Below are 26,546 nucleotides of genomic sequence, written 5' to 3' on the forward strand. Positions count from 1 at the left end.
ATTACTGTGTTTTTATCTTAAGCGTTGTATTTTTATATGATTCTTGAATGATGATAATTTATATCTATTGTAAATCATAATGTATCTACCCTGGCTCATCTGGTAAAGGCGGAGCAGATGACCCATGATAAAAGACCTTGTTACAGTCGGTTCCAATCAGGGTGCCTGCCGTGCAAAAGTCCCCGACCAGCTATCTATGGCAACCCTCTTCACCAGGTCACTTGTGCCTGGCCAAAGTTTCATCAGCGTTATCGCCTAGATTTCAGCTGGTAATGCCCAGATAAACTTGACATAAAAAAAATAACAAAAAAGAAAAGAAAACAGATATAGTGGCCCAAATGCCCCAATAATATTTAAAATCATTCGGGAACACTGTTTGGTATTGCAGGCACAGTACTTTTATCAGCCCTCACGTAGAATCCCCCAGAGTTGGCATAGTTTCATATGAGACATTTGCAAAAGGAGACAGATTACAAGGTATTGTCATGTGTCCAAAATCATTGGACTCAAAATTAGTATTTATATTAAAAATAGTGTTGTCATCAGCATTGGAAATAGCTGGTATCGTGTAGCGAGTTGGCGCAGCGGTAGTTCCCTCGCCTTGCACCACTGAGGTCCCGGGTTCAAGCCCGCTCGGCCCAAGGACTCATGTGCACTTGGTTTATCCCGAATTTCATGCTCGCTCTCGCAGTTTTCTCAGGGATCTCCGGTTTCCTCCTGTATCGCAAAAATCGGTGATTAGTTGTTTGGTTATCAAAAACTTCCTTCACCCAATGGAATTTGGGGAGCTGCACAGATAATTGGTGGATGTTACAATCTAAATGCGGATAGGTGTGCGCCATTCGGCAGCAGCCTAGTTGATGCGATCTGATTGTGATGATTCACCATTGTAGCGAAATTACAGTGCTTTGAGTCCTCTAAGATCTGGAGAAAGGCGCTTTATAAATCCAAAATTTATTTTATTTTTTTATTTTAAAATGCTACACTATTTTTGAGTTGAGTAGCATTTTTATGCCAGAGACGTACACACTGAAGTATGTGAATGTACCAAGAGAAAAGTAATGAAAGCAAATTTTCCTACGCATAAAAATGCTTAATTCCAACACTGGTTGTCATTGGTAGTAGTAACCAGCACTCAGGCTGACCAACCAGCACTCTGGGAATATGAGGGCTTGCCAACCAGCACTGAAATTTAGTTTTGTTTTGAACAGATAATAGACATAGGCTTGAAAGGTTCATAATCATCTGTCTCTCCAATGGTAAATAGCTCTAATTCACCTATTTTCGTTTGTGTTTTAAACAGAGAATGAACATAGGCCTGAGAGCTTTCTTAGTAATCGCAGATAGCCTAGAGCAGAAAGATGGTGTACCACCCATGCCTACCACAGCCCGTATCATGCCTTCAGGGAACACCCTACGAGTACGCAAAGACTTTCCTCAATAAGCAACTGACTGAAGATGCTGCCAAGAGTATTGGTGTTCTGCCCTACTATCCTGGTACAAGGAAGGCACTTGATAACATAATCCGCTCCTTGGACCAGGCTGTAGGCAGGAATCTCTTGATGACCAATGCCCAGTGTGTCAACAAAGAGCTTGATGACCTCATGACGTAAGTGTATGTGGGGTATATAAGGAGTGCATATGGGTGTGGATGGAGGGGGTGTGTGTGCGAGCAATTTTAGTGTTCTGTCCTACAATCGTAGTACAAGGAAGGCACTTGATAATATAATCTGCTCCTCTTGATGACCAATGCCCAGTGTGTCAACAAAGAGCTTGATGACCTTATGACGTAAGTGTATGTGGGGTACATAAGGAGTGCATATGGGTGTGGATGGAGGGGGTGTGTGTGCGAGCAATTTTAGGGTTCTGTCCTACAATCGTAGTACAAGGAAGGCACTTGATAATATAATCTGCTCCTCTTGATGACCAATGCCCAGTGTGTCAACAAAGAGCTTGATGACCTTATGACGTAAGTCTGATTCTGTGTGGGATGTATATGGGGGAGTGCATTTATAATGGACACTGTCAATCAGGGACACACAGGTGAGAAAAGCTGCATAACAGTGGACATACTGTAACCATGGACATCCACAGTTGCTGGATGGTATAACTAAATCAAAAAGAGCATTAAGGTTACTGCCTCTTTTGAGGTTTTGAGCAAAAAAATGGGATGATTTTGCCACATTAAGTATCAAATTTGGCCCAGAAATAATCATCGGAAAAATAAAAGTTATACCTCATCTTAAAGGTAAAGGTTTATATATTATTATTTTTCCATTGCTATTTTAATTTTCAGACTCTGATTGGGACTGGGAGTGAATGAACTGGGTCATTGATTATAGCACTCGCTGTTTTTTTTTTTGACCAGTCACTTCATCAATTTTCCTCATTCCGATTTCTAAACCAAATTGTAGTCATCTATAAAACATCCCATAGTAACATTCTTGCTATTCAGTTTTGGTATCTCTACTTCAGAAATAAAATTACAAGTTGTAGAAAACCTAAATTTACGACTGAAATTTGTATTTTTTCAAAAATTTCTTAATGAGTCTAGCTTTCATAGCTTGTTTAATTATTTTCAAAAAATTTACTTTGCAAGATATGGTGCATATCTTAGCTACATGTGCATACTCAAATTTGGGGATTACGATCAGCCAATTTGAAATATCAATTTTTTTAGGCGGTATGGTCAACACTTTTAAGCTTTTACGATTCAGAGATACGGTCAATCGCGTAACATTTGTTTCAATTCTATGTTACTTATTTAAGTGTCAAACGAAATTCACCCTCATAAGCCACGACAAGGCCCGGTTGCTTGTGTACTTTGCTACTCACAATCAAATGACTGGTTAAATTCCTGATTTTCCTGGCAAGAAGACACGGAGAAATTTATATTTCACGCCGGACCATGTGTTTACGTTTCATGAGGTCATGGGTCAATCCGGCAAATCGAGATGTACACACTCTGAAAAGACTGCCGCGGTTGTATATCCCGTTTGGAACATGATTGACCAACGATGTTTATGAATGTTAGAATGTGGTCAGAACAGGGCCAGTGTTTCATATTTCTAGTCAGAACAAACCAAGGGCAAAATTAACAATTTTAGAACAAGAATGGATATCGTCAGCCTACTACGATAATTGCCTTACTTTTTTTTTGTAATTTTGAGAACAAAAGTACAAAATAGGCCTATATAACGATGCATTTGTAAATCATATGATTCATCAATCTTTGCTCAAGAACAAAATAATGATTAGGCCTGGCGGGGCGCTATCATTTTCTTCGGAAGGGGGGTACCAAATATACAGAAGTGTTCAAAAATTTTAAGGATAAAAAATATGGGGGTTCATAACATTTTCGATGCCCAAACTGCAGGAAGTCACAAGATGACAGCTACATAGTGTGGTTATTTCATTCAAAAAGACTGATTTTAATGATTTCAATACAATTTTAGCCTGTTTATGGGGTAGGCCTAAGGGGCTGTGCAATTTACCCCCGGGGGGTAAAACTTCCAAAGGACTGGCAAAAAATCCCTTCCCCCCCCCCCGTCGGCCCGCCAAAAATTCTTTGCCCCCTCAGCGCTCCGAGCAGGAAAATTTAAGCGTTTCCGTTCCTGCATTTTTCCAAGCCATTTTAGAGTGTTTTATTAAAAGGCGCCCGTGAATGCGTGCCAAAAAATCGCTTGGGGGGATTGCTTCCCCCCTTTCGGCTCGCCAAATTTTTCTTGCCCCGCCAATTTTACCCTCCCCCAGGGGTCATAATTATTGCACAGCCCCTAAGGTGTAGGCCAATCAGCGGAGGGGTCATAATTTTTTGTTGCCGAAAAAAGGGGGTCAGAAATTCATTGTCACCGACTTTTTTAAAATTTCGGACCACCCTCCTTCCAAAAGCAGTAAAAACCTTTGTGTTCGATCTAATACAAAATTTGTGAACCGACAGATTGTCATGGGAAGTTACCGGTATTTTGTGTTTTTGTTATTTTGTATTTCAATCAGAAGGCCTATTGGACTATTTTCGAAGTTTAGATTTTCGGATCCCTTTTGTAGGCGTAGATCCTGCTGGGATGGAGGATAAATCCCACTAATATTTTGCCAGGGTAGATGTTCCATACAATCACCCTCCCAATGTTGACGCCTGTAGGCCTATGTGGGTTTCTGCCAGGGGTTTCTGACCAAATTAACCTCATTGGCCATTTTAGTTAGCCCCCAAAGTGCAAATTTTTGCACGCTCAACACGAATTTATTCCACTTTTGCATCTAGTAGGCCTATGTCACAAGTTATCTTCTAGTATTTTTTTGCTTATAATGCTGTTGCCAAAAGGTGCTGGATTCACCCTATAGGCCTACTTCAAAAAAAAAACTTCCAACCCCATCCCCCAAATGTCAAAAAGAAATTTACACCACTGCGCTATCCTTTGCCGCCTGCTGCCCTTCTTTTTGCCACCCCAAAGCCCCTCCCCCGTGAGCCTCACGCGTATGACGGGTATGGTCGTTAGGCGTATAATTATGGTTTAGGCAGTGACACCTAAAAGCCGGCCCTAGGCATGCGGGGGGAACAAGTTGATATTTTTAGGCGGGTGGAGGCTCCAGACTTGAAACCCGTGAGGCCTACCCAATGCCATTTGGCCGTGGACAGGTAGGGAGAGGCCTACCCATTTCTAAGGATTTTCTCAAAAATATAGACCCATGTCTAAAGTTTTCTTTCCTATAGGCCTAGACCCATTTTTCCCGAAAAGATCGAGATTCACGGTGCACGGGGTTTAACGGACCCATAAGGATTTTCAGCAAAAATAGGGACCCATGTCTGTAAGGATTGTTTGCAAAAGCGCAATCCCCGTATGCAGGCCCGTACGCAGGGGGGTGCGGGGGTGCGACCGCACCTCCCCAAATTTGCAAAAGTATACAAAAAGTCCCAAAATTTAAGAATTTGCGGCGTAGGTTATTTACGGTTTTTGGTCAAAAAGGTCCAAATTTTGGGAGAAAAGTCCACTTTTACAAAATCGCCCCCCCTTTGGAAAAAAGTCCACTTTTTCAAAATCAGCACCCCCCAAAAAAAAAAATCCTGCGTACGGGCCTGACGATTACCCTCCCCCCCTTTCCGGAGGCAATAGGCATGTCCATTGTCATTGAATAATGATCAATAGACATTCAACAATATTTGGTTGATCATTTGTATAATCATTTTTGTGAGCCCCGGGTTTCAGTAAATCTAATATAGGCCCATATCTTCCATATAAATATGTTTTCACAGCACTTCTTGCATGCCCGGGCTGTAGTGCAAAACAAAACACTACTGCAAGTTACCGGGCGCGGGCCCTGCTAGCTGGGCGCACGGTTTCAAGCACAGCGATATCCCGATTCCTGTTCGTACATCCCGTTTTGATATTATATGCCCAATTTGACGAGTTTGCCGGACTGACGTTCTAATCGGAAATGCTTCAACTTGAGAGTTAGGTAGACTGACAATATTATTTATACGTCCTACCCAGTCTCGTTAAGGCTTTCAGCGGGATCCCATAAAGTGGGGCGTACCTCGTCCCATTTTTTCACATGTCTGATAGTGGCAATTAGCACCTCGTAGGTGTTCCGATAACATCAATGGTCAATAATAGTAGTGGCACCAGTCGCGATGCACGCTGCAGTCTGACGGACCTCTGCACCGTGTACATTGAATAAACAATTGGCAGTGTTTACTCTGGCTTAAATCATGGGTCAATATAACTGATAAAATATTCTAGGGAGATGTGAATGTGTGATAAATGGATGAATATAACTGTTTACTGTTACAGTAACCAGCTATTGTTGACGGTATCTAGCGATTTTTGCTTTAGAACTTTCCCGATGATCGCGTCGGCGTGGTATCAGTGGAGCCCTGTTTCGTGGTTTATAGGATGGGTCCGAATATTGTGTTTCATTCTTATATTTACCGATTGTATTAATAATATTATACCGCTGCACGTCGGTTTTTTTACGGGTAGGACATACAGATACAATCAGGAGAGTGAGAGCTCAATATGATTGTTATCATGGTTATAATTTACAGTTGCACTGCACAACAATTAATATCATGAAGTTTGTACCTAGGCCTATGTCTATATCTTTTTTTTTCGTCTCAGGTTTTGCTACCCCAAAATGCACAATATCACGTTTTAAGTCCCTAGCAGGCATGAAATTTTACACCCGTCCGTCGCCAGTGGTGAGTAAATTTGCGGCCGGGTCGATTAAAGTTTTAGTTTTTTTAAATCATCAGACTGATGAACATTTCACGGCGGCCGACCTTACGGGTACATGCATGATGCTCCCAGGCGCATATTACATTCTGACTTGTTTATTCCTTGATTTTACTGGAGGCTTCCAAAGTTGGTTGTTCAAACAAAATTATTCGTCTGAACTTTAATAAAAAAATGATTATCATAATATGTTGACGGCAGGCCTCAAATTAATCGGCGGCATCAATTGTTGCCGAGATGCCCCAAAATTAAGTTAACTTTCGGCGGTACAGGTTGCCGTGCCCCTCTGACCGCGTTGTCATTCGCCCTTTTGAATCAAAAATTATCGTTCAATATTGCAAGTAAAATCCAAATCAATTATAACGATTTACTGCGGCAACAAACGCTTTTTGCGTGAATTTCTTATACCTGTGATTGAGCTATAAAATACCATGACATTGGAATTCCCCATTAAGCTGCATTACATGACTTGATCGACCAATTAACCCCGCCCCTTCCATGCAAAAGACGACCCTTGGACCCAGTATTTGCATATAAAAACATTTCCGGGAACTTTAATATGCTCAAGCAGAGAAGATGAGGATAAATTATTTCTGGCTCAAGTCATAAATACCGGGATAAATACCCGAGTGAAAATACCTGGAGAAATGCATGTGACCATGGTCCCCAAGTCAAGTTTATGATCATCCACGTAAACATCTATAAAGTGATATCCATTTGCTCAAACTTGACGATCAGGAAAACAAAAATGTCTTTTCCACAGTACTGGGCCAAACAGTTCTTATTTTCAATATTGCGTACACCAAAATTCCAGAACTTTGTTGGCTTTTAATTTTCTTTCGTGAGCCTACACAGTACCACTTGAATTAGTTGTTGAATCTGATGAGACAAATAATTAAGCAATGATTGCTCCATCATCAATCGGAAGGTCATGTATAGTCCCCATCAGTTGTAGAAATCATGAGTCGCTGTGATTGTTTACAACTTTACCGTGAGAAAATGCCACTGTATACCAAGAGAGGTACAAAATGGCATAGCATAATTTATGCATAGGCCCATGTACTAGACGTTATACACTATGGGAAGCACCACTATATTTCCCGGGTGAGGGGCTGGACTATATTTGAAGAAAAACAAAATGTAAGCCCACAGGGCTGTGCAATAATTATGAGCCCCCTCAGAATTTTCTGAACGGCACGCCAAAAAGCGCTTGCCCCCTATCGGTTTGCCAAAAATCACCTGCCTCCTCCCCCTCGGCCCGCCAAAAAATCTTTGCCCCCCCCTGCACATGCCAAAATTGTTCCCCCCCATCGGCTGGCCAAATATTGCTTACGCCCCCCCTTTGGCTTGAGAAGTATTGCCCCTTTAGATCCTGTGCACGTGGGATGCTGGTGAATTGATATTCGATTTTTGTCGAATCCCCCCATTGAAAGTTGCAATGCCCCCCCCTGAATAAGTCCTGGTTTAATAGGCTGGTCAAGTGTTTTGTTTTGTTTTATCTTTTTTTTGCGTGTGTGAGTGTGTGAGTTGGTGGTTTGTTTATATAGGCCTAGGCCTAGTGGGATAGTAGTATGTAGTACGTAATTTTATCCTTCAAAACTTCAAGCCTGTAACCCCGGCAAGTCAACTGGGGTGTCCCCTAACTGCAGATACAAAAACAAACAAAAACATGAATATTCAAAAGAAAAAAAAATACATTAGCCAGGCACTACTCCTCCCCCCGCCCGTCTTAATGGTGCATCCCTAAAACCAATTACCATGGTAACAGTTGATGGGGCGGTGTCAACATAGCATTGTATTCATCGGGAGTTTGTAAACAAAGTGGTTGAAACACGTGGCGGTGAACCTTTGTGCAGTACTGCTGCCGTACTTACAACCAATCACAACGTAGGAAAGACTTATCTAATTGGGTGATTCTCTGAAAAGAGTAACTTTTAAGTCCCGCGACTTTCGGCGCTCATAAAAGTTTTAAAAGCGGATTTTTTTTTTCTTTTTTGGCTTAGTCATGGACTTTTGTATGTATAAAAATAGTTAAGAACATCCAAGTAGGGAAAAATTAATTTCTTGGTGTCAAAAAATTCTTCAATATCTGACGACCCCCCTGAAAACCCCATGTCCCGATGTCACGCACCGAATTTTAGTGATTTTGTAGTATTTTTGTGAGCAAGTGTGGGAAGTGAAAATTACCACTGACTGGGGTAATATCATGTCTAAGAAGGTTTAAATGCTTAAAACCACTTCTAAAGTCAATATTATGGAATAATTCAAAATTTGTGTCAAAAATTGCTGTCCCTTGGTTTTGCATCATTGCCGTCACATTGGCATCAAAACGACTGGAGGTGAAGACCAAATATCAGAGGTCAATAATTTGACCCTGTACGCTGCCTTTACAGACGACGAAAAACATCAACCCGAATAGGTGCACATTGGCACTCTTTTCCTGCCAATTTTGAGGGTATCTTCAAGTATACACGTCGTACCTTTATTCAACATCATCTCCAAACGTTTCTGATCAATTTGATATAAGTCTTATTGTTGAAATTTTCCGGAAAATAATGATGGTTGAATATGTCCCACAAGCTGTTGTGGTGATATGTAACACGTGGGTAAGATTAACCCTGCTATTAATCGTAAGCAATGTCTGAACCATCATCTCCGCTACATCAGTTAGGCGTCACAATTTGCCGTGGCGGAGATGATTCTCTATAGGAATTCGTGTAGAAATATCATCTCCGTCACATCACCATCATCTCCATCACATCACGGATCTTGAGATACAGCGAAGTCCAGTTTAGTTTATCAGAAAATGTTTACCAATTCTAGACCTTCTCATCTGTATGAATTTAATTTTCAAGTAGTGTGAAAACATTACTGAAATCAAATGTCTGTGACGGAGATGATTCTCTATAGGAATTTGTGTAGAAATATCATCTCCGTCACATCACTATCATCTCCATCACAGCATTGTCATCTCCATCACAATTGTTGTTGACCTTTATTTGACCTTTGACCCAGACAACATGGAATTTACTATTTGGAAATGTAATTGATATTGTATGTGTTTACTATGTCAATAGAAATTTATTTAGTTATTTCAAGCAAAATTATGAATATACTTAAGTTTGTATAAAAAAATACTAACAGACATGACATTTTCCGCACAGCCTGCCTCTCATTGTCCCAACTAAATGACGAAAGTACAAAATCATATTTTTTTTTTTAATGAAAAAAGCAAACATGAATCAAGCAACTTACAAGTTATCCATAAAACTCATAATTAAGAGTTTTAACAATTTTTTTGTCCTTATTTCCTTTTTGGCCTAAATGTGACGGAGATGATGCTCACCTGGCACAACCTGCAGATTACGCCCTCTATAATATAGAGGGCCCTAAAGATTGCGCCAAATATTGTTTTCATGCACTAGAGACTTACATCCTTACAGATATGTAAAGGAAACATTTTTATAATCATTTTCAAATTCATATTTGCCTATCTTCAAATAGTACACCTTTTCAGAGAAATACCCAATTATCGTTTTATGAATGAAGCTGTCGTCAACATGTTAATACTGTGATCTAATTGGTTGGATTATTATGGAGTCAGGTTTATAGGGTACTTTCCACCCACATTGCATGTTTTGAAACTCCCCAAACAGGTGTTCATTATAATTAGTTGAATGAATCTTGGTGGTATTTCTTTTTTGCTGAACCATAAAATGGTATCAGCCTATATTAGTACAAATAAAAAAATAAAAAAAGCACTTTGGTATTAATATAGCCCCGGGAAATATAGCCCGAGGTACTTGCATCTCCACTCCAAGGAGGCCAAATATTGAGAAGGCCATGAAAAAAAAAACTTTCAAGAGACTCAAAATATTATCCATTTCATATGTCATGATCCGATAGATGTTGTAGCCTATTCTTGTAAATGCACATCGGGACTCTGGACACCCAAAAGTTGACAGCCCTGATTGAATCGCCGCCGTATATTAACATCTATTAACTTATGGTCTAATCTGTTAATTCTGTTTACCACTGGCAAAGTGTGTGAATTGAACTCGGTTGATCGGAACTGTGTCTAGGCCTACTCTACCCTAATTGCCCACTAATAGATTTCCACTTCACACATTACTTTTGCCAGGTAAAATCAATAAGATTATAATAATCTGCATTGGGTTTGCCACGTCAATTACATATAATCAGATTTGTCATTTCACACATTACTTTTGCCAAGATTATAATAATCTGCATTGGGTTTGCCACGTCAATTACATCAGATTTGTCACTTCACACATTACTTTTGCCAGGTAAAATCAATAAGATTATAATAATCTGCATTGGGTTTGCCATGTCAATTACATATAATCAGATTTGTCATTTCACACATTACTTTTGCCAAGATTATAATAATCTGCATTGGGTTTGCCACGTCAATTACATCAGATTTGTCACTTCACACATTACTTTTGCCAGGTAAAATCAATAAGATTATAATAATCTGCATTGGGTTTGCCATGTCAATTACATATAATCAGATTTGTCACTTCACACATTACTTTTGCCAAGATTATAATAATCTGCATTGGGTTTGCCACGTCAATTACCTCAGATAATCTGCAGTTAATGTTAAGGTTAAAGAGAGAGAGAGAGAGAGAGGGGAGGGAGGAGGGGAGATATTGGTATATAAACTTGCAGAGGAAAGTTGTCCTCAGCACACCACCAACCTCCCCCCGCACTTGTTAGATTCTTGAGCAGTGGCGTAGCGTCATAGGGGGGGTGGGGGGTACGTTCCCAAATCGATCTGAAATTGTAAAAAATCCCATAGGGAAATGGCCGAAAAATGGCTTGTGTAGGCCTACAGGCCGCAATGGGAGTGACCCCGAAAACCTTGCTACGCCACTGTGTAGTAGACAAATGAACTAGACATTATTATTACATATTATTAGCCAGCAATATTGTTGAGAAACTGTGACAACGTGACTGCCTCACCCACCCCACCCCGCCATTAATATCAGATACCCCAATAACAATCTGTGCAATAATTTTGAGCCGGGGGAGGGGGGGGTAAAAGTTTTTAAATGGGGTGCCAAAACTCCCACCCCGAGCCTGCCAACAAATATTTGCCTTCTCCTCCTCCAAACATGCCAATTTGCAAAAAAACCCAACTTTTTTTAGAGCATTATGAATGTGTGCCAACTTCCCCCTCCCCAGCTTGCCAAAAATTGCCCCCCCCCGGTTTCCCCTCCTTCCGGCTGGCCAAAAAGTTCTTCCCCCGGGCTCATAATTACTGCACAGCCCCTGATGTGAACTCGTTTCCCACACGGTTAACCGGTTGTCCCGGACGGCTGTACACATTGACCACAAAGACCGCCGCCCGGCGTTACCATGGTTACAACTCGATGCATAGTACCTGCCAATGATGGGACTTTCCTTTTTCGAACCGTTAACTGGTTCCTTCAAGCTAGATCTAAAACTATATCGCATCCTTGTATGTTGGTATAATAAGTTAATCGATCAGAGGTAACGTTTGGGGAATAAAATTAAAAACTTTTTTCGGTACAAAATGAAAGATGTGAAGTAACATGTCGATATTCAAAAATGAAAACGTAACAATCACGGACCGGGGGCACTTCAATTTGAAATGGATAGGCAGGCGCGTATTTTGGGGGGCTTTGGTGGCGCCAGCCCCGGGTAAAAGCAGGTGCGGCCAAAATGAAGGGCGGCGAAGAAGAAGGCGGCAAAAGCGAAGGGCGGCAAAAAGGAATTAGTAAATAAAAAAAAAAAAAAAAGCGGAAAAAAATGGGAAAAAAGGTAGATGTAAGGGGGTAAGCGCCAAAAAACTTTTTTTTTTTTTTTTGCTCTTCACTTTTCAAACGACCGAGAAAAAATTGGGTCAACCTTTGGGCGGCAACGGTACGACACTGATAGGGCTGGCACTTTCGCACTAAGGGCCATTCGGTGAGAGGAAAATGTAAAAAATATGGGGTCATTGGGTGAGAGCATGATTTTTGACATTCGGTGAGAGCAAAATGTAAAAATATGGGGTCACTGGGTGAGAACATGGCTTTTTTTTAAGTGGAATCTTTGGGTGAGAACCGAAACAGCTCCACAGAAACCTCGAAAATCGAATTCCTAGTTTTTCTTTGTTTTTTCAAAATAAGTAACAAAATCAGTGATAAATGAAAGTTGCTGTTCAAATTGAACTTGTATTAAAGGGTCTTTGGGTGACAGATTAAAAATAGGGGGTCATCGGGTGACAGAGCATGTGTTCGTAAAAAAATATGGGGTCTTTGAGTGACAGCGATGTTGAAAAAGGGGGTCATAACAGCCCTACATACGCGTCACCTCCAAAGTTGGATTGCCGCCCCCCCCCCCCCACCCCCCGCAGTAAGGGCGACTCCTATCTCCCAATAGATTATTTTTTTGTTGGCAAAAAACATGAAAAACCGCGATAACACAGGAAAATCCCCAATCAGAGTGCATGCTTGACCCGTTGATAAACCTATCATACTTGACCCGTTGATAAACCTATCATATTGGCGAGCGGTTGGGGACCATGTGCATGTAACCATAGTAACCAGACGGAACGGCGACCAAACAGGTGTGCGTGTTTACAAACATAATTTTGATATTGACTTTTAAAATTCATATCAAAATGTTTTATCCGCAGTGACGGTTGGGAATTATGGGAGGGGGAACGGCGAGAGGGAGGGGAAACAGATATTGGTATATAAGGGGGCTGGCATTTTCTTCGGAAGGGGTGGGTAAATATTTGGAAAGGAAAATAAGGGGGTCATTTATAATATATATTTTTGATGACCAAAATGTAGGGAGTCACAAAATGACCACATATTGTGTGTTTTAAGCCTGTTTAGGGGATAAGGTGTATCGGTGGTGGTGGTGGTGGGGGGGGGGGGTGGTTGGCGGTCATAAAATATTTGTTGTCGAAATAGGGTGTCGCAATTTTATTGGCGCCGACTTTTTGTAAATTTGGAACCTCCGCCGCGCCCCCTTCCGAAGAAAATGCCAGCCCCTAAACGTGCGGTGAAAATTTGATGGAAAATGATTGCCAAATGAAACATAGTTAAATCCTAATCCTAAAGTCATAACTAGCAATAAAAGTCCAATTTTAATGTTTAGCCCCGGGATCTCGCCTCACACCGTCGACGTCCTATACGATAAATATAAATTTAATACTCCGTTGGTGAGCGACGGGCGAGTGGGAGTGAGCGACAGGCGAGTGGTATTTCACTGAACGCAAGAAAAGGAGTTCTATCTGATTGGCTAGCAATCGATCGCTTAGGTCGCTCAGTAGTCAACTACAAACTCATGCATTCAATTCTATTGAAATCGATTATTCTATTATTGACGAAGATAAAGAGCGTGATAGTGTGTCAATAATGTACATTGTATTGCACCTGGCTTTACCAGCATTCCTTTATAAAATAATTTTCTCAAAGAGTTGAATATTATCAAAATTTTTACCCAGGATTTCAAATTTTTTTTTTTCAGATTGCAGTTAAACATATCCACAGCAAAATACCGGTCCTCACTAATTAGTACATTTAATTTCCAGTTAGTACATTTAAACGAAACCTGTGATTTACGTGACAACAAATAAAATTTTCTTACAATAGAAATATCATATGGGATACTGATATGGTAGGCCGCAACCGCCACAACGTGGAGCTGCTACGCGTAGCTGACTTTTTGTTCCGTGGAGCCAAATTGACCAATCATGTTAGAGTTTTTCATTACTCGGAGGTAAAACTGACCAATCAAATACGACTTACTCATTACGTGAAGCGAATTTAGTCATTAAGAATTTGCCAGACGAGCTTCACGTAGTTGCAAGATATCCTCGGTCACGATAGTTATGATTCAAAAAGTAATTTATGAAAAGTACGAACCGACTTATTATTAAGATGGACATGCACTCACAAGAAACTCATACAGTATTGTACACAACTATATAGCTAGGCAGAGTGGTGGTAAACCATGCACACAATTCAGGCTGATTTGTACATCTTGCGCGGCGTGGCCTGCGGAATTCGACCTTCAACAAACCAGTTCGGATTTACTTTATATACTAGTAGTAGGCCATACATACTGTAGTTACGGTACTGCCCGTTTTCCTATACACAATACTCAGTGCGCCACCATTGACGCGTGACCTAGTGTATGTTAGAAGTATTATGCCATTGCCTATATGACGTCACTGTGTAAAAAATAACCAGTCAATATTTAAAGTATTCTCTGAAATTCTAGAAAATATAGTTTTGTAACATTTCCTAAATTTTTAGCTAATTTAGGTGTTTGGAAATATTGGTACTTTTGTGTTTTAGGAAGGATATGTAAACGACAGATAACACCAAAAAATATGAACAAATTATTTCTAAACCGTGTTAAGTCTGCAAACCATTATGCTTCTCATTTTCAAGAACGCTGGTTAACAATAAGCAGACTATTGTCTCATTTCGTAAACAAAAGCCCAGACAGTATTGTTACCTTGCGTTAAGCTTTATAATCATTCACCCAACTGAAACTATAATACCAGCTCATTGTTCATTGCACAGGTAAAACAGACACAAGTGCAGTGTGTATTTAACCAGAGAAGATCTGATGTAACATAGTTGAGCTGTTTTCATTGAGTGTTATCTTGGTTTAATAGCTTTTAATGGGGTTTAAGTCCTTCAAAGGTCGTGGTTAATTCTACTGTAGACATGACTGCATCATGATTATTTTAAAGTCAACAACATTCAACAATATGATCACCGTGATAGTATGACAGTATCAGTACCGTGGGTGTCAGTGATCCTGGCCTGACACAGTAGACAAACAAACAAACACGCCACACACATGGCACATGCATGCAAGGTAACATTGACTATACACTAATCAAACAATGGTATTGATCCTGTACAACTGTTTGTGGTTTATTTACATTCGATTCATTTAAAATCCACATAGTAAACATTAATTTTGGCAAGAGTTTTCTCTCTCTGGAGCGATGATGCATCAACTGGCTCCGCGTAATGAAAAGATCTAACATGATTGGTCAATTTAGCTCCATGAAGCGAAAAAGTAAGCTACTGCGTAGCAGCTCCACGTTAGGCGGTTACGGCCAGCCATATACTGATCATGCGAAAATCGTAAAACATAGAATAGAAACAGTGTGGCGGCTCTCAAAATCTCAAATTGTATGCATAGCCTGAGTCGCATACGGCCTATCTCGAACAAAATAGCTCAAAATCACCATGCGTAGTTGTTGAAAAACGTGAGGATTTATCGTACTACCACGGCAATTTTTAACACGAAGATATGGGGATGATGACGGTGTGCGCCTATGGTGGAATAGATTGCTAATGGGATTGGAAAAAATATTTTCTTGGAAGTAAAGTGAATCCGAAACATTCTCTTCCCCCCCCCCCCCGGCTCATAACTATTTGCACAGCCCATGCCCAGGTCTGGCACAGCCCCTGATAATACATGTAGTGATATGAACTCGTTTCCCACACTGTGATTGGTTGTACGTCCCGGGTTGTGTACCATATACCCATGATATACCAGACATTGACCACAAAGACCACCGCCCGGCGTTACCATGGTTACAACTCGATGCATGGTACATAGTACATGTACCAATGGTATGGGCTTGTTGGCACTATTCCAGCTGTTGCCATGGTACTAAATTGTACATGTATTGCAAGCATGTCAAGTGAGGCCTGCTGTACTGGTTCCCGGGGTACATTTCAAAATTTCAAGCCATTTTTGCGATGGATGTTAATATCCGATGATGTACCTGAATGATAGTGAATTGGGATTCCTGGCGGGCCCACCGCTGCTGAGCGCTGGCGGGATCTATCATTCTATGTCAAGGCTGTGTTCATTGAATTGAATTTTCTAGTGTAGTCAGCCAGAATATTAGAGATCCGAACTTTTTGGAAAAATTATATCAGCACAAAGGCGAAACAACGCTGCCTCCTTCACCCTGATTTTCACTGATATCCGATAGGCTTCGTGTGAGGTTAGCAACAAGATGGATGATGTTTCGGCTCATAGTAGGCATTAGACTAATTCCAATCAGCCGTCTACACTTCGCATGTACTGTGTATGCTTCGTAGTGACGACTGATTATCTTACAGCCAATATCATGACGGACTTCTGAAAACTATTCAATGCGACTTTGGTTGTGCGCCCGTGGCGACTTGACTAGCGGCGCCCGTGTACAGCGTCGCTGTACCGCGCCGCTGTGACAAGATCGCGCTCTGAACTTCTAAAACAACAAACTCGGTCAAAAGGTCAATTTGGACACAACTGCGCATGCTCTATGCCACAGGAATCCTGTTGCAAAATCCGTCACTTTTTTTCCACGTAGTTTTCTCAGTCGTCAATCCAGACGGTTGACGACTGAGGGCAGCAGTCTAAGTAGGCATCGGGCAGGCGAGCAGCAGTGCAGGGCAATATCCATGGATCGCGCAAGGGATACCATCACTGATCCGTGAGCGCCCATGCATGGTCCATCATACTCATAGACTCTATCCATATGTGACGCTTTTTGGACATAGGATCGATATACCAAAGATAAAACGATGACTACGTATTTAAAATGGAAATACAATGCAACATTCACTCTAGGGTCTATGGAAAAAATAAATTAATGACCCTATACCATCGGTGTGCATGTGTTGTCATGATGAGATGGAGAACAAGCATGACAAGTATCTGACAAGAAAAAATGCTGTCATCGGACGACTAAAAAAATGTAGTTGGGACATGTGGCAAAAATACGAAAAACACTGCTGAAACGTGATAAAAATTATGTCTTGAAATGAAAAAAGCAATAGGCCTACAAGCAATATAATTGCAGGTAAGAAATGTGCCTATAGGCCTAAATTATCACAAGTCTTGTGATAATTTAGACCTATATCTTGCACATGAAGACGTATGTCTATAATACCAAAATAAATTTACCTTCAACTTGATCCCTTGATGTTTCAAGTTGAACTTCTTGTTGATTTTTAAAGCGGGTAGACCTACACGATACGATGTGTCGATCGAATTCAAATTATTGTTCAACCTTCAAGGATCGAATCATCAATAGGACCTTTTAAGAAACTGCTTTCATTTGTATTTAATTTTAGCATTACTAGAGTGCAGCGAGTGGAGATTCAACACGGCGAAAATATATCACGACTGAAGAGTTTGGCTACCTGGCCCGCTAGCATCAGGCTGCTCTCTAGGCTCGCTACGCTATGTACAGCTCATCAGCTGGCGGGTTGCGCGACCTCCATCTGTATCACTGGACTGTGCTGTCGATGCTTCCACGAGTCCCTGGTCTCGATGCCGGGTACACGCAAAACTTTAATATTGAACCACATAACAACAAACAGTAAATTAGAGCCAAGAATTTTTTTCTTTTTCCCCCAAGAGGCGAGGTCCAAAGAAAATAACTAATAATTATAGGCCTATCATGATTTTTTAATTATTTTGATCGCTATGTGTGTTTTGAATTGATGTTGTTCAGTTTTCCGTTTTGTTTCAGAAGAAATCGCTGGGATGTCATAAAATTAATATTCAATTCAATTAAAGTTTATCGCAAAGGTATCATAAATTGCATAGTTTCACCAAAATAGATGGTAATATCCACAACCATAGGATGGTGATTGATAGCAATAACTAAATATTTATCACGACATGCCATGAGTTCACTTTTTACTTGGCTATTACTAGTATATAAGTATAAAAGCTCGGAACACCGATACCCGTACCGGAGCTACCCGGACACTGAGCACAGTACACCTTGTGATCAATCGCTAGCATACTAAACATAAATACAATTATATGTTAATTATCAACTCCACAACATGACAACATCATACAGTTATATGTAAATTATCAACTTCACAATATAATCATGATTTAAGATATTAAGTGGACATGAGTTTCAAATCAGTGATAACACAAGTGACAATGTTTGTTCTTCCTTGCTGCCAACTAGGTATGTAAATAGATTTGTGCTTGCAGCTTACCGCGAAGGCTTCGTATTGAGTTGATGCGATGGTGTTTATTGATCAGTCTCACACTCTCGTGATCAAACAGATTAGCTGATAGCAACTAATTGGGTCGGCGGCCTGCGGTATAAAAAAAACAATGGATTCGCGATATGCGGCGGGTCCGTTCTACTGCAGGAAACCTTATAAATAATATTGTCAGTCTACCTTAGTCTCCTTCACAATCGGTTTATGCTGTGGTTTACGTCGTTCTAAACACACGTCGTTCGTCCTTACAATATGCAGTCTGGACTCGAAACTAAGAGAGTAATTGGTGCATACCATGGAGCTTTTAATAAATGGACCTCACGCAATACAATCGGAGTTTGTTTTCATTAGCAACGGGAGACAAAATAGGGGGAAATTACATATTGGCACTTTTTTTCAGGGTTCATGTTATTTTATATGAAGGGTATGTATGTCTTCTTGTCAAAAATATTTTTTTTAAATTTCCCTATGTCAAGGTCATGACCCAAGAGCATGTACCCTTAAAGCGCATGCTAACAGTCAATGTTAAAGGGTGAATAGCTGTGTGTCAATGTGTATGTCCGCATTTGTTTTTAGAATCCATTGTGGCAGCATTTAATATGACCATATTTAATAACAATTGCTTATTACAGGACTGAACGTAAACCCAAGATAGAATTGTTTCGCACCAGTGTGGCAGCTATACCCAGAGTAATTCCAGATGGCATGAGCAGAAAAGAACTACTGGAGCTTCTATCCAGATTGACTGTACACAGAGATGATGAGCTCAGAGGGTAAGAGACAGACAGCATTTTTGTAGTATATTTTATTCATATATAAATGTTTTTAAAATGTTTTCATTATCTTTATATACGATTTGACCAAAACCCAAACATCGTTATAACATTTTTGCAATGATTTGAACATAATGTATGCACCTATATAATATACTTTGTTTTTAACAGACTAGCCTTTACAGCCTTGCAAAATGTGATTGTTGATCTTCCTGATTGGAGAGAGGATGTCCTCAGTTGTTTCATCAATTTCATCTTGAAAGAGGTTTCCGATACATTTCCACTCATCCTGGAGAGTGCTCTGAAGATGTTGCTGCAGCTCTTGACACAATGGAAAACTACTGTACAAAGCAAAGAAGATAAAGTAAGCCTATATCACTGCCTGCAAATTAGTAACCTCAATCTAATCAACATTTGTTGTTTGACATGAAGTTTTACATTTGCTTCAATATTGCTCAGTTTGTTTGGTAAAAAAAATGCTATTCTGAGTTCAACTCTGAAAGAAGCAGGTGGTGGAACACTTGTGTGAATCCTACCAAAGCCTGTCTGGTCTGAAATCCAGAAAACTCAGATTACAAGTATTGATATGCAAGCCAGGGCATTGAATACACTGTAGTCGATGAAACTTCTCCCTATCTTTGACTGACTGCTTATTTTAAGAGTGCTCAATTAAATAGTGTTAAAGGGCCTGAAGCTGCCTGTGCTGGTTACCATACCTATCAATGTAATAACTTCAATGAAAGAGTTTATAAGTAACTTCTAATGATGTATTGAATACTTATCTGCAGTAGTTGAGTTGTAAACCTATTTGGCTTGGCATTTGTAATGGCCAGGTTTGGGTCAAATTTATAGAGGTCCATGATGTTTCTTCATAGAGAAAGCTATATTTCATTGAAGTAGTATTTGATTTAAAAAGGAGAGGCTGTAGTGCACAGTGATGTAGCTTTTAGGCGAGGTATGATTCTGACATACTGTTGAAATATATTTTGATTTTGTGCAATCAAGGAAATCAGAAGGTAGATATTTTACATGCTTAACCTTTTCAACATTTTTTCTTTTCTTTTTTTTTCCATCTAGGAACAAGTGAAGCCCCCATATGAGAGGAACCCATTTGCTACCATCTTAAACATGACAGAAGGCTTTGCCTTGGTGTTCCTGTGCAGCTGTAGACCTCTCATTAGACGGTTTAGCTATTTCCTTCTCAAGGAAGTCAGAGCCCTCTTTGGTATATTAGGCTACTCAAGGGTAAGTCTCCACAACCCAACAAAATACAACAGCACAAAGCAACTGCAATGCACAACATCCCATGTGATCTGATTGTGCAGTAATATATATGCAAGAAAATTACTGCGTGGGCAGTGTTAACACTCATGGTTGGTTATCGCCGGTCGTGTGGTCGGTGATGAGGCGTCGGTGGTTCAAAATCGCACCGGCAAAAACAACTTTTTTTCTTCATCTTCTGCCTTCCTTCCTTCCTTCCTTCCTTCCTTCCTTTTTTCTTTCTTTCTTTCTTTAATTTCCTTTCCTTTCCTTTCCATCCTTCTTTCCTTCCTGCCTGCCTGCCTGCTTTTCTTCCTTCCTTCCTTCCTTCCTTCCTTCCTTCCTTCCTTCCTTCCTTCATTCATTCATTCATTCATTCATTCATTCATTCATTCATTCATTCATTCATTCTTTACTTCCACTAAGGCATGAAACAGAAAAGGAGTTGGTTGGAATTTTCAACATTTCACACTTACGTTTCAGGGAGGGAGGGGGCCAACCTCCAAATTTTTGTTTATATACTAGTATGGGAAGTCATCAAACTTTTGATTTCTTTCCTAAAGTTCAAAAGAGTTTTAATATTGATTTTCTCAGTCTGTAATGTATGAGACTCTTGAATGTTACATTATTTTGTGATGACTTGGATTTCATTTTGCCTTAATTTTTCTCCACATTTCAGGTTGATGATGATGCAGTAATCGATGTGATTGACAGGGTGTGTCCTTATGTGGTAGAAAGCTTTGTGAATCAACTTCCACCTGCTGAAAAGGTACATTTAGAGTTATTCTGTTGGCCAGTTATTTTATTTATAAAAGAGACAAAATAAGTAACAGTACAACATTCTGGCCAGCCAGGGAATGCACATGGGGTCACAGCATATTTAATGTGGTCTTGAAATTGATTAGAAGAAAGTAAAATAGCTAATAAATTTTTCATTGTCTTGAAGGCTCACAAAAACATAATGGCTGTTTATCAATTGTAATTGTAATAAAAGAAAAATTTTCTTTATTCCAGGCCACCATCACAGCAACCACTCACATTGATTTACACTGGGTGCTAGAGCGCTCCATCAACCAATGGTCCGGTAGCACCTATGAATCTACACCAAGCGATAGCTTAAGTAGTAAATCCCTTGCGTCTAGAGGCATGGGTGGTTTTGACCCATGGATTACATGTCTTGCCAGGTTCTTTGATAGTAATTGTCTCCCACATTACTGCCCCTCAGCTGTCAATCAGGCATGGCCTGTGGTGCATACAAGATTGATGCAGCTGTACAGTCACATAGATCCAAAGTAAGTATAATGTGTAATTTTAGTTCATTTCATTTTATTACTGTTGATTGCGTACTTGTTGAATTTGGGTAGTATCCAGGAACTTTGGCCTTCCACAACTTTTTGTCATTGCATCCCCCACAAGTGGCACGTCAGGGCTGGTGTGAACTTGAATATATATGACATAAGAAAGTAGTGAACATTGTCCCCTCACCTTTGCCCCATTGAAAATGAGTATACTGCACACAAAATGTATCTGTAAGTGTTGTAAAGTGTATGGATACTTTTAGTGTGGAGTATATGAAGTTTAGTGGTTTAGTACTAGGGTAATTATGCAACTTTGCACTTTTGTGCATCTCTATTGAAAGGAATTCACCTTTTGAAAAACAGTACCAGTGACTAATGAGTGAATGTTCTTAGTCATCCAGTAGTTTTCAAGAGAGATTTTGGACTTTAATCAAATACTGGAACTTTTGGGATGTTGCGTCTGGTGACCAGTCCAGTGGGTCAGTTGCCTGATGAAGTCTGGTGGTTACAGACGCAACATTGCAAAGTTGCAAAAATTAAGTTCCAGTATTTGATTAAATTCCAAAAAGTACCAGTGACTCTTTGAATAAATAAATTTAAATTGGCATCATCATCAATTAATAAATCTTATTTTGCGATACATAACTTTATAGTTCTGTTTTGAATATCAATTAGTCAAATACTTTGCTTATTAGAATGTGATTATAAGCTGTAATATATTGGTATGATATGTGCCAGGAGACTTATGCTTATTGGTCAATATATTCATTTTTTACAGTGCACCATCAGAAGGCAGGACTTCCATACGATCTAAGAAGACCCTGAATCCAATGGATGACAACATTGCATTATGGAGGAATTATTTGGTGTTTGCTTGTAGCTGTGCACCACCTAGCTCTGGATATCAGACTCCCCGTAGATGTCTGTCACCAGAACCAATCAGGTGAGTAAACAGGTGCTTCCAATGGACCTTAACCATGCAAAAAGAATTAGGTAACCAGTTAATTTCAACCCTGTATATCCACAACAAAGACAGTATGTCATATGCATTTTTAGCTCTGATTCAAAACCTCATTGTTGAAATTGGTAAAAAAATAAGACATAATGATCCAAAGTCCCAAGGAAGATGCAAATTCAAAGTAGCAGTTTGCTCCATTGGATGCCCTACTGATTTGTACACAAAGCGTTCTCAAACAAGAGGACTAGTGCTGTGCTTTCCATTGATTAGAAGTTTAAAATGCAACTATTGATTTTGTTACCTCCTTGGGTTTTCAATCACTGTTTCCTTCATTCCCAACCGATTTCAACAAATGAGGTCTTAAATCAGAGCTAACAGGTACAGTTATTGGCTGCTGGTTTTAATTTTGACATATGTATCTATGTTTGTATTTACAGGGATGAACGTAAACTGGTACGGTACCTTAATTCTTTCGCTGTCTGTATTTTAAACACTAGATGTAAAAATTGCAAGCACCTGTTGCTATTTCAGTTGTTATTTTTAAATTTGTATACTTTCTTAGCCAATAATTCTAAATCAATATCAGCAATATCAACTCATTTGCCTTTTAATTATGTCATTGCAGTGGGAATGAAAGCTATTCACCGTCGCAGGAGAGACAAGAGATAAGACCACAGACGTTATCATCAGGTGTGTCTGCTGCCACACTCTTCAAGTTATTGGTACCTCTTATCAGATGTGATAATACCGACACTAGAGAAGCAGTTGTCAATGGACTCGGATGGACTAATACATTTGCATTCAGGTAAATGTGCCAATAGAAAAATTCAGTTTAAATTACGACAAATGTGACATATCGTTCTTGATTATATTTTGCTGTACTAGCTGAAAATGATAATGAGTGAAAGAGACAAAGAGACAGATAAATAAGAGAGGAAGAGAGACAAAGAAATTAAATTATAAGTCAAATTGTAAATGAACAGACCAAAGATTAATGAGGCCCTGTAAATGAAACTAGTTTTCTGCACTTGCTGCGCTTATGCATACATGAACAAATTAAAGTGATGAAATTTTGCCAGTGATCAAAGTATATGGTTTATCTTTATAAACTTTGAATCATATTTTTATTAGCTCATTGCGTAAACGCAATGCACTATAGGCATAGTCCATATTTCTGTATGTTTTTTTCTTTCTCTTGCTACATCATTTGAGCAATGGATCTGGTAATTTGAGGCGGCGATCTTTGCATGATGGTTCATGATTGTTACTTATTTAGCTAAAAAATTCGGACGGAAAGTATCATTTTTGGAGCATTTTCTTCGAAAAGTTTTACCTAATTTCATGGAATAGTCTCCTATGTAGACTGTTTGTGGTGCTTTTCATATTACAAACACTGTACAAACTCCTTGATCGTGCGAATTTGTAAAAGAGATTGTTGAACTTTACTGTTTCAGTGCGGCTACAATGTCTGCTTTTCAGTGTTGCTTTTAGCACCAATTGGGCTTGTGCTGTCTATAGGCCCTTACTTCTGTGCACGAGCCATGAGCAAATAGTGTCTCAAATTCTCCCAAATCTGAACTAATTGGGCTACCAAATTGTTGGTTGGCAACCCTGTCTATGAACAAACATCTCACTCATTTACACTTTATATCACACATCTTGACCCAATTAGTTATGTAAACATTTAATCAAGGTGAAATGTCCTTTTGACTGGCACTGGCCTAGTATATCAGTATATGGGACCATGACAACCCCTCTCTGACATTACAAAACAGACAAACAGAAAGTCTGAACAGGGAAGTGCTGGGGGTAAACACTAGGCTAGTGCCCTTTCCCTCTTCTGAAGATTGAAGGGAGCACTTGTTTGAAATATGAAGTCAGGAAAATTAGATGTGTGTGCAAAATTTTATTTATTTATTTATTTCATTTACCATGAAAGTGTTGTAGTTTTAAAGTTTAAAGTTTTTATTTGGAAATTGCTTTTACATCAGTGGCACTCATCTATCCGATGGTGCATCCAAGACATTAAATATACAAACAAAACTGTATTAAACAAAATAAAATCAAAGGATACTCGACAAGCAAAAGGTACAAATAAATAAATGCCTTGAATAAATAAATATCTTGAGAACCGCAAGTATATTTTCAAAATGAATGGGGCTTTAACTTCGTTAATCCAAGACATTATATACAAACAAAACTGTATTAAACAAAATAAAATCAAAGGATACTCGACAAGCAAAAGGTACAAATAAATAAATGCCTTGAATAAATAAATATCTTGAGAACCGCAAGTATATTTTCAAAATGCTGATTTGTGCTTGATCACAGCACTATGGTGATTTTGAGGTTTGAGAATACTGAAATGTGTTTTTTCAAAGTTGGTAGCCCTGTATACATAGTTATACATGGCTATACATGGTTATGACATGGTTACATATGGCTATACATAGCTATGCATGGCTATACATGGCCATACATAGCTATCCATGGCTATACATAGCTATGCTATACATAGCTATGCATGGCTATACATAGCTATGCATGGCTATACATAGCTATGCATGGCTATACATAGCTATGCATGGCTATACATAGCTATGCATGGCTATACATAGCTATGCATGGCTATACATAGCTATGCATGGCTATACATAGCTATGCATGGCTATACATAGCTATGCATGACTATACATAACTATGCATGGCTATACATAGCTATGCATGCCATTTACCATGAAAGTGTTGTAGTTTTTAAGTTTCAAGTTTTTATTTGGAAATTGCTTTTACATCAGTGGCACTCATCTATCCGATGGTGCATCCAAGACATTAAATATACATAGCTATGCATGGCTATACATAACTATGCATGGCTATACTATGCATGACTATACATAGCTATGCATGGCTATACATAACTATGCATGGCTATACATAGCTATGCATGGCTATACATATCTATGCATGGCTATACATAGCTACGCATGGTATTCCTGACCATAACCCATAACAAATGAGCTACAGCACCAGTGGTGCTCTTGTTTATTTTTATTTCCAACAGAGATTTAATTGATGAGCTGCAGATATCATTTATGAAGGATGCTGTGGAGCGGAAACAAGAGGTGAGCAAGAGAATAAAAGTATTATTTTGAGACCCAGCCATGTCTCTATTTTAAGTGAAGCAATGAGGCAGCACACAAAGTTGTTCCATGCAGAAATGCTATATTACTAGTGTTAAATCACGCTATAGAGACACGGCTGTGTTTCAAAACAATACATTTATACTCATCAGATCACCTATAAAATCATGCTTGCATGTGATGTATGTCAATGACCATTTTTGTCAAGTTTAACCAGTTACTCTTGTGCACGAAATTGGCTTATCCATTGGGTCTTTCACAAGTGGACACAAAATATTGCAAGAACACTTCACGTATATACCAATAGTACGCTCAGCACAGATGATATACGCAGCCACACAGTTGAATACGCACACAGGTGTGCTCTATTGTGTCACATAACATGGGCAAAAACCAATGAAATTAAATTGAAAATAACAATTGTTTTAACATTTTAGCTGTTTTTAGAAGACCGTATCACTATTATAAATACCCTGTCACACTAGATCACATGGAGAAAAATTTTTGCTGTTCTTTAGCAGCTTCACAGGAGTTCTCTACAGCGGGTGTATTTAGATGCCTCACATTCATTCACTTGAAAGGTGAATCAAATGGAATGGAAACAAGTGAAAACAAAGAGAAAAAAGAAATGGTGCCTGTAATTACAATAAAGTTAATAAAAAACTATATCCTCTGATCATTATTTTTACTACTTAGTATTATTTTCACATTTGATATTAATATTGTTTATCATAGAATATGAGAAGAAAGAGAAGAAGAGATTTCTTGAGAGTTCATCTGATCCGTGTGTTTGAGCTTATAGCAGAGCATCAAGTTTTCAAAGAAAGGTAAGTAAACTGATTTTTT

General features: G+C 39.3%; 1 protein-coding gene across 1 annotated transcript in view; it reads left to right on the top strand.

Annotated features, from left to right (window-relative positions):
- LOC140161032 (protein furry homolog-like) overlaps positions 1 to 26,546 on the top strand; it is a 119,637-nt gene that overhangs the window by 33,604 nt on the left and 59,487 nt on the right. The window contains 11 exon segments of the mRNA XM_072184411.1: positions 1,304 to 1,426; positions 1,428 to 1,609; positions 18,904 to 19,044; positions 19,216 to 19,408; positions 20,122 to 20,289; positions 20,984 to 21,073; positions 21,319 to 21,596; positions 22,381 to 22,545; positions 23,186 to 23,365; positions 25,622 to 25,682; positions 26,436 to 26,527. Of these exon segments, the coding sequence (XP_072040512.1) occupies positions 1,304 to 1,426; positions 1,428 to 1,609; positions 18,904 to 19,044; positions 19,216 to 19,408; positions 20,122 to 20,289; positions 20,984 to 21,073; positions 21,319 to 21,596; positions 22,381 to 22,545; positions 23,186 to 23,365; positions 25,622 to 25,682; positions 26,436 to 26,527 (1,673 nt within the window).

The sequence above is a fragment of the Amphiura filiformis genome, chromosome 9 (assembly GCF_039555335.1).
Source record: "Amphiura filiformis chromosome 9, Afil_fr2py, whole genome shotgun sequence".
Taxonomy (NCBI): domain Eukaryota; kingdom Metazoa; phylum Echinodermata; class Ophiuroidea; order Amphilepidida; family Amphiuridae; genus Amphiura; species Amphiura filiformis.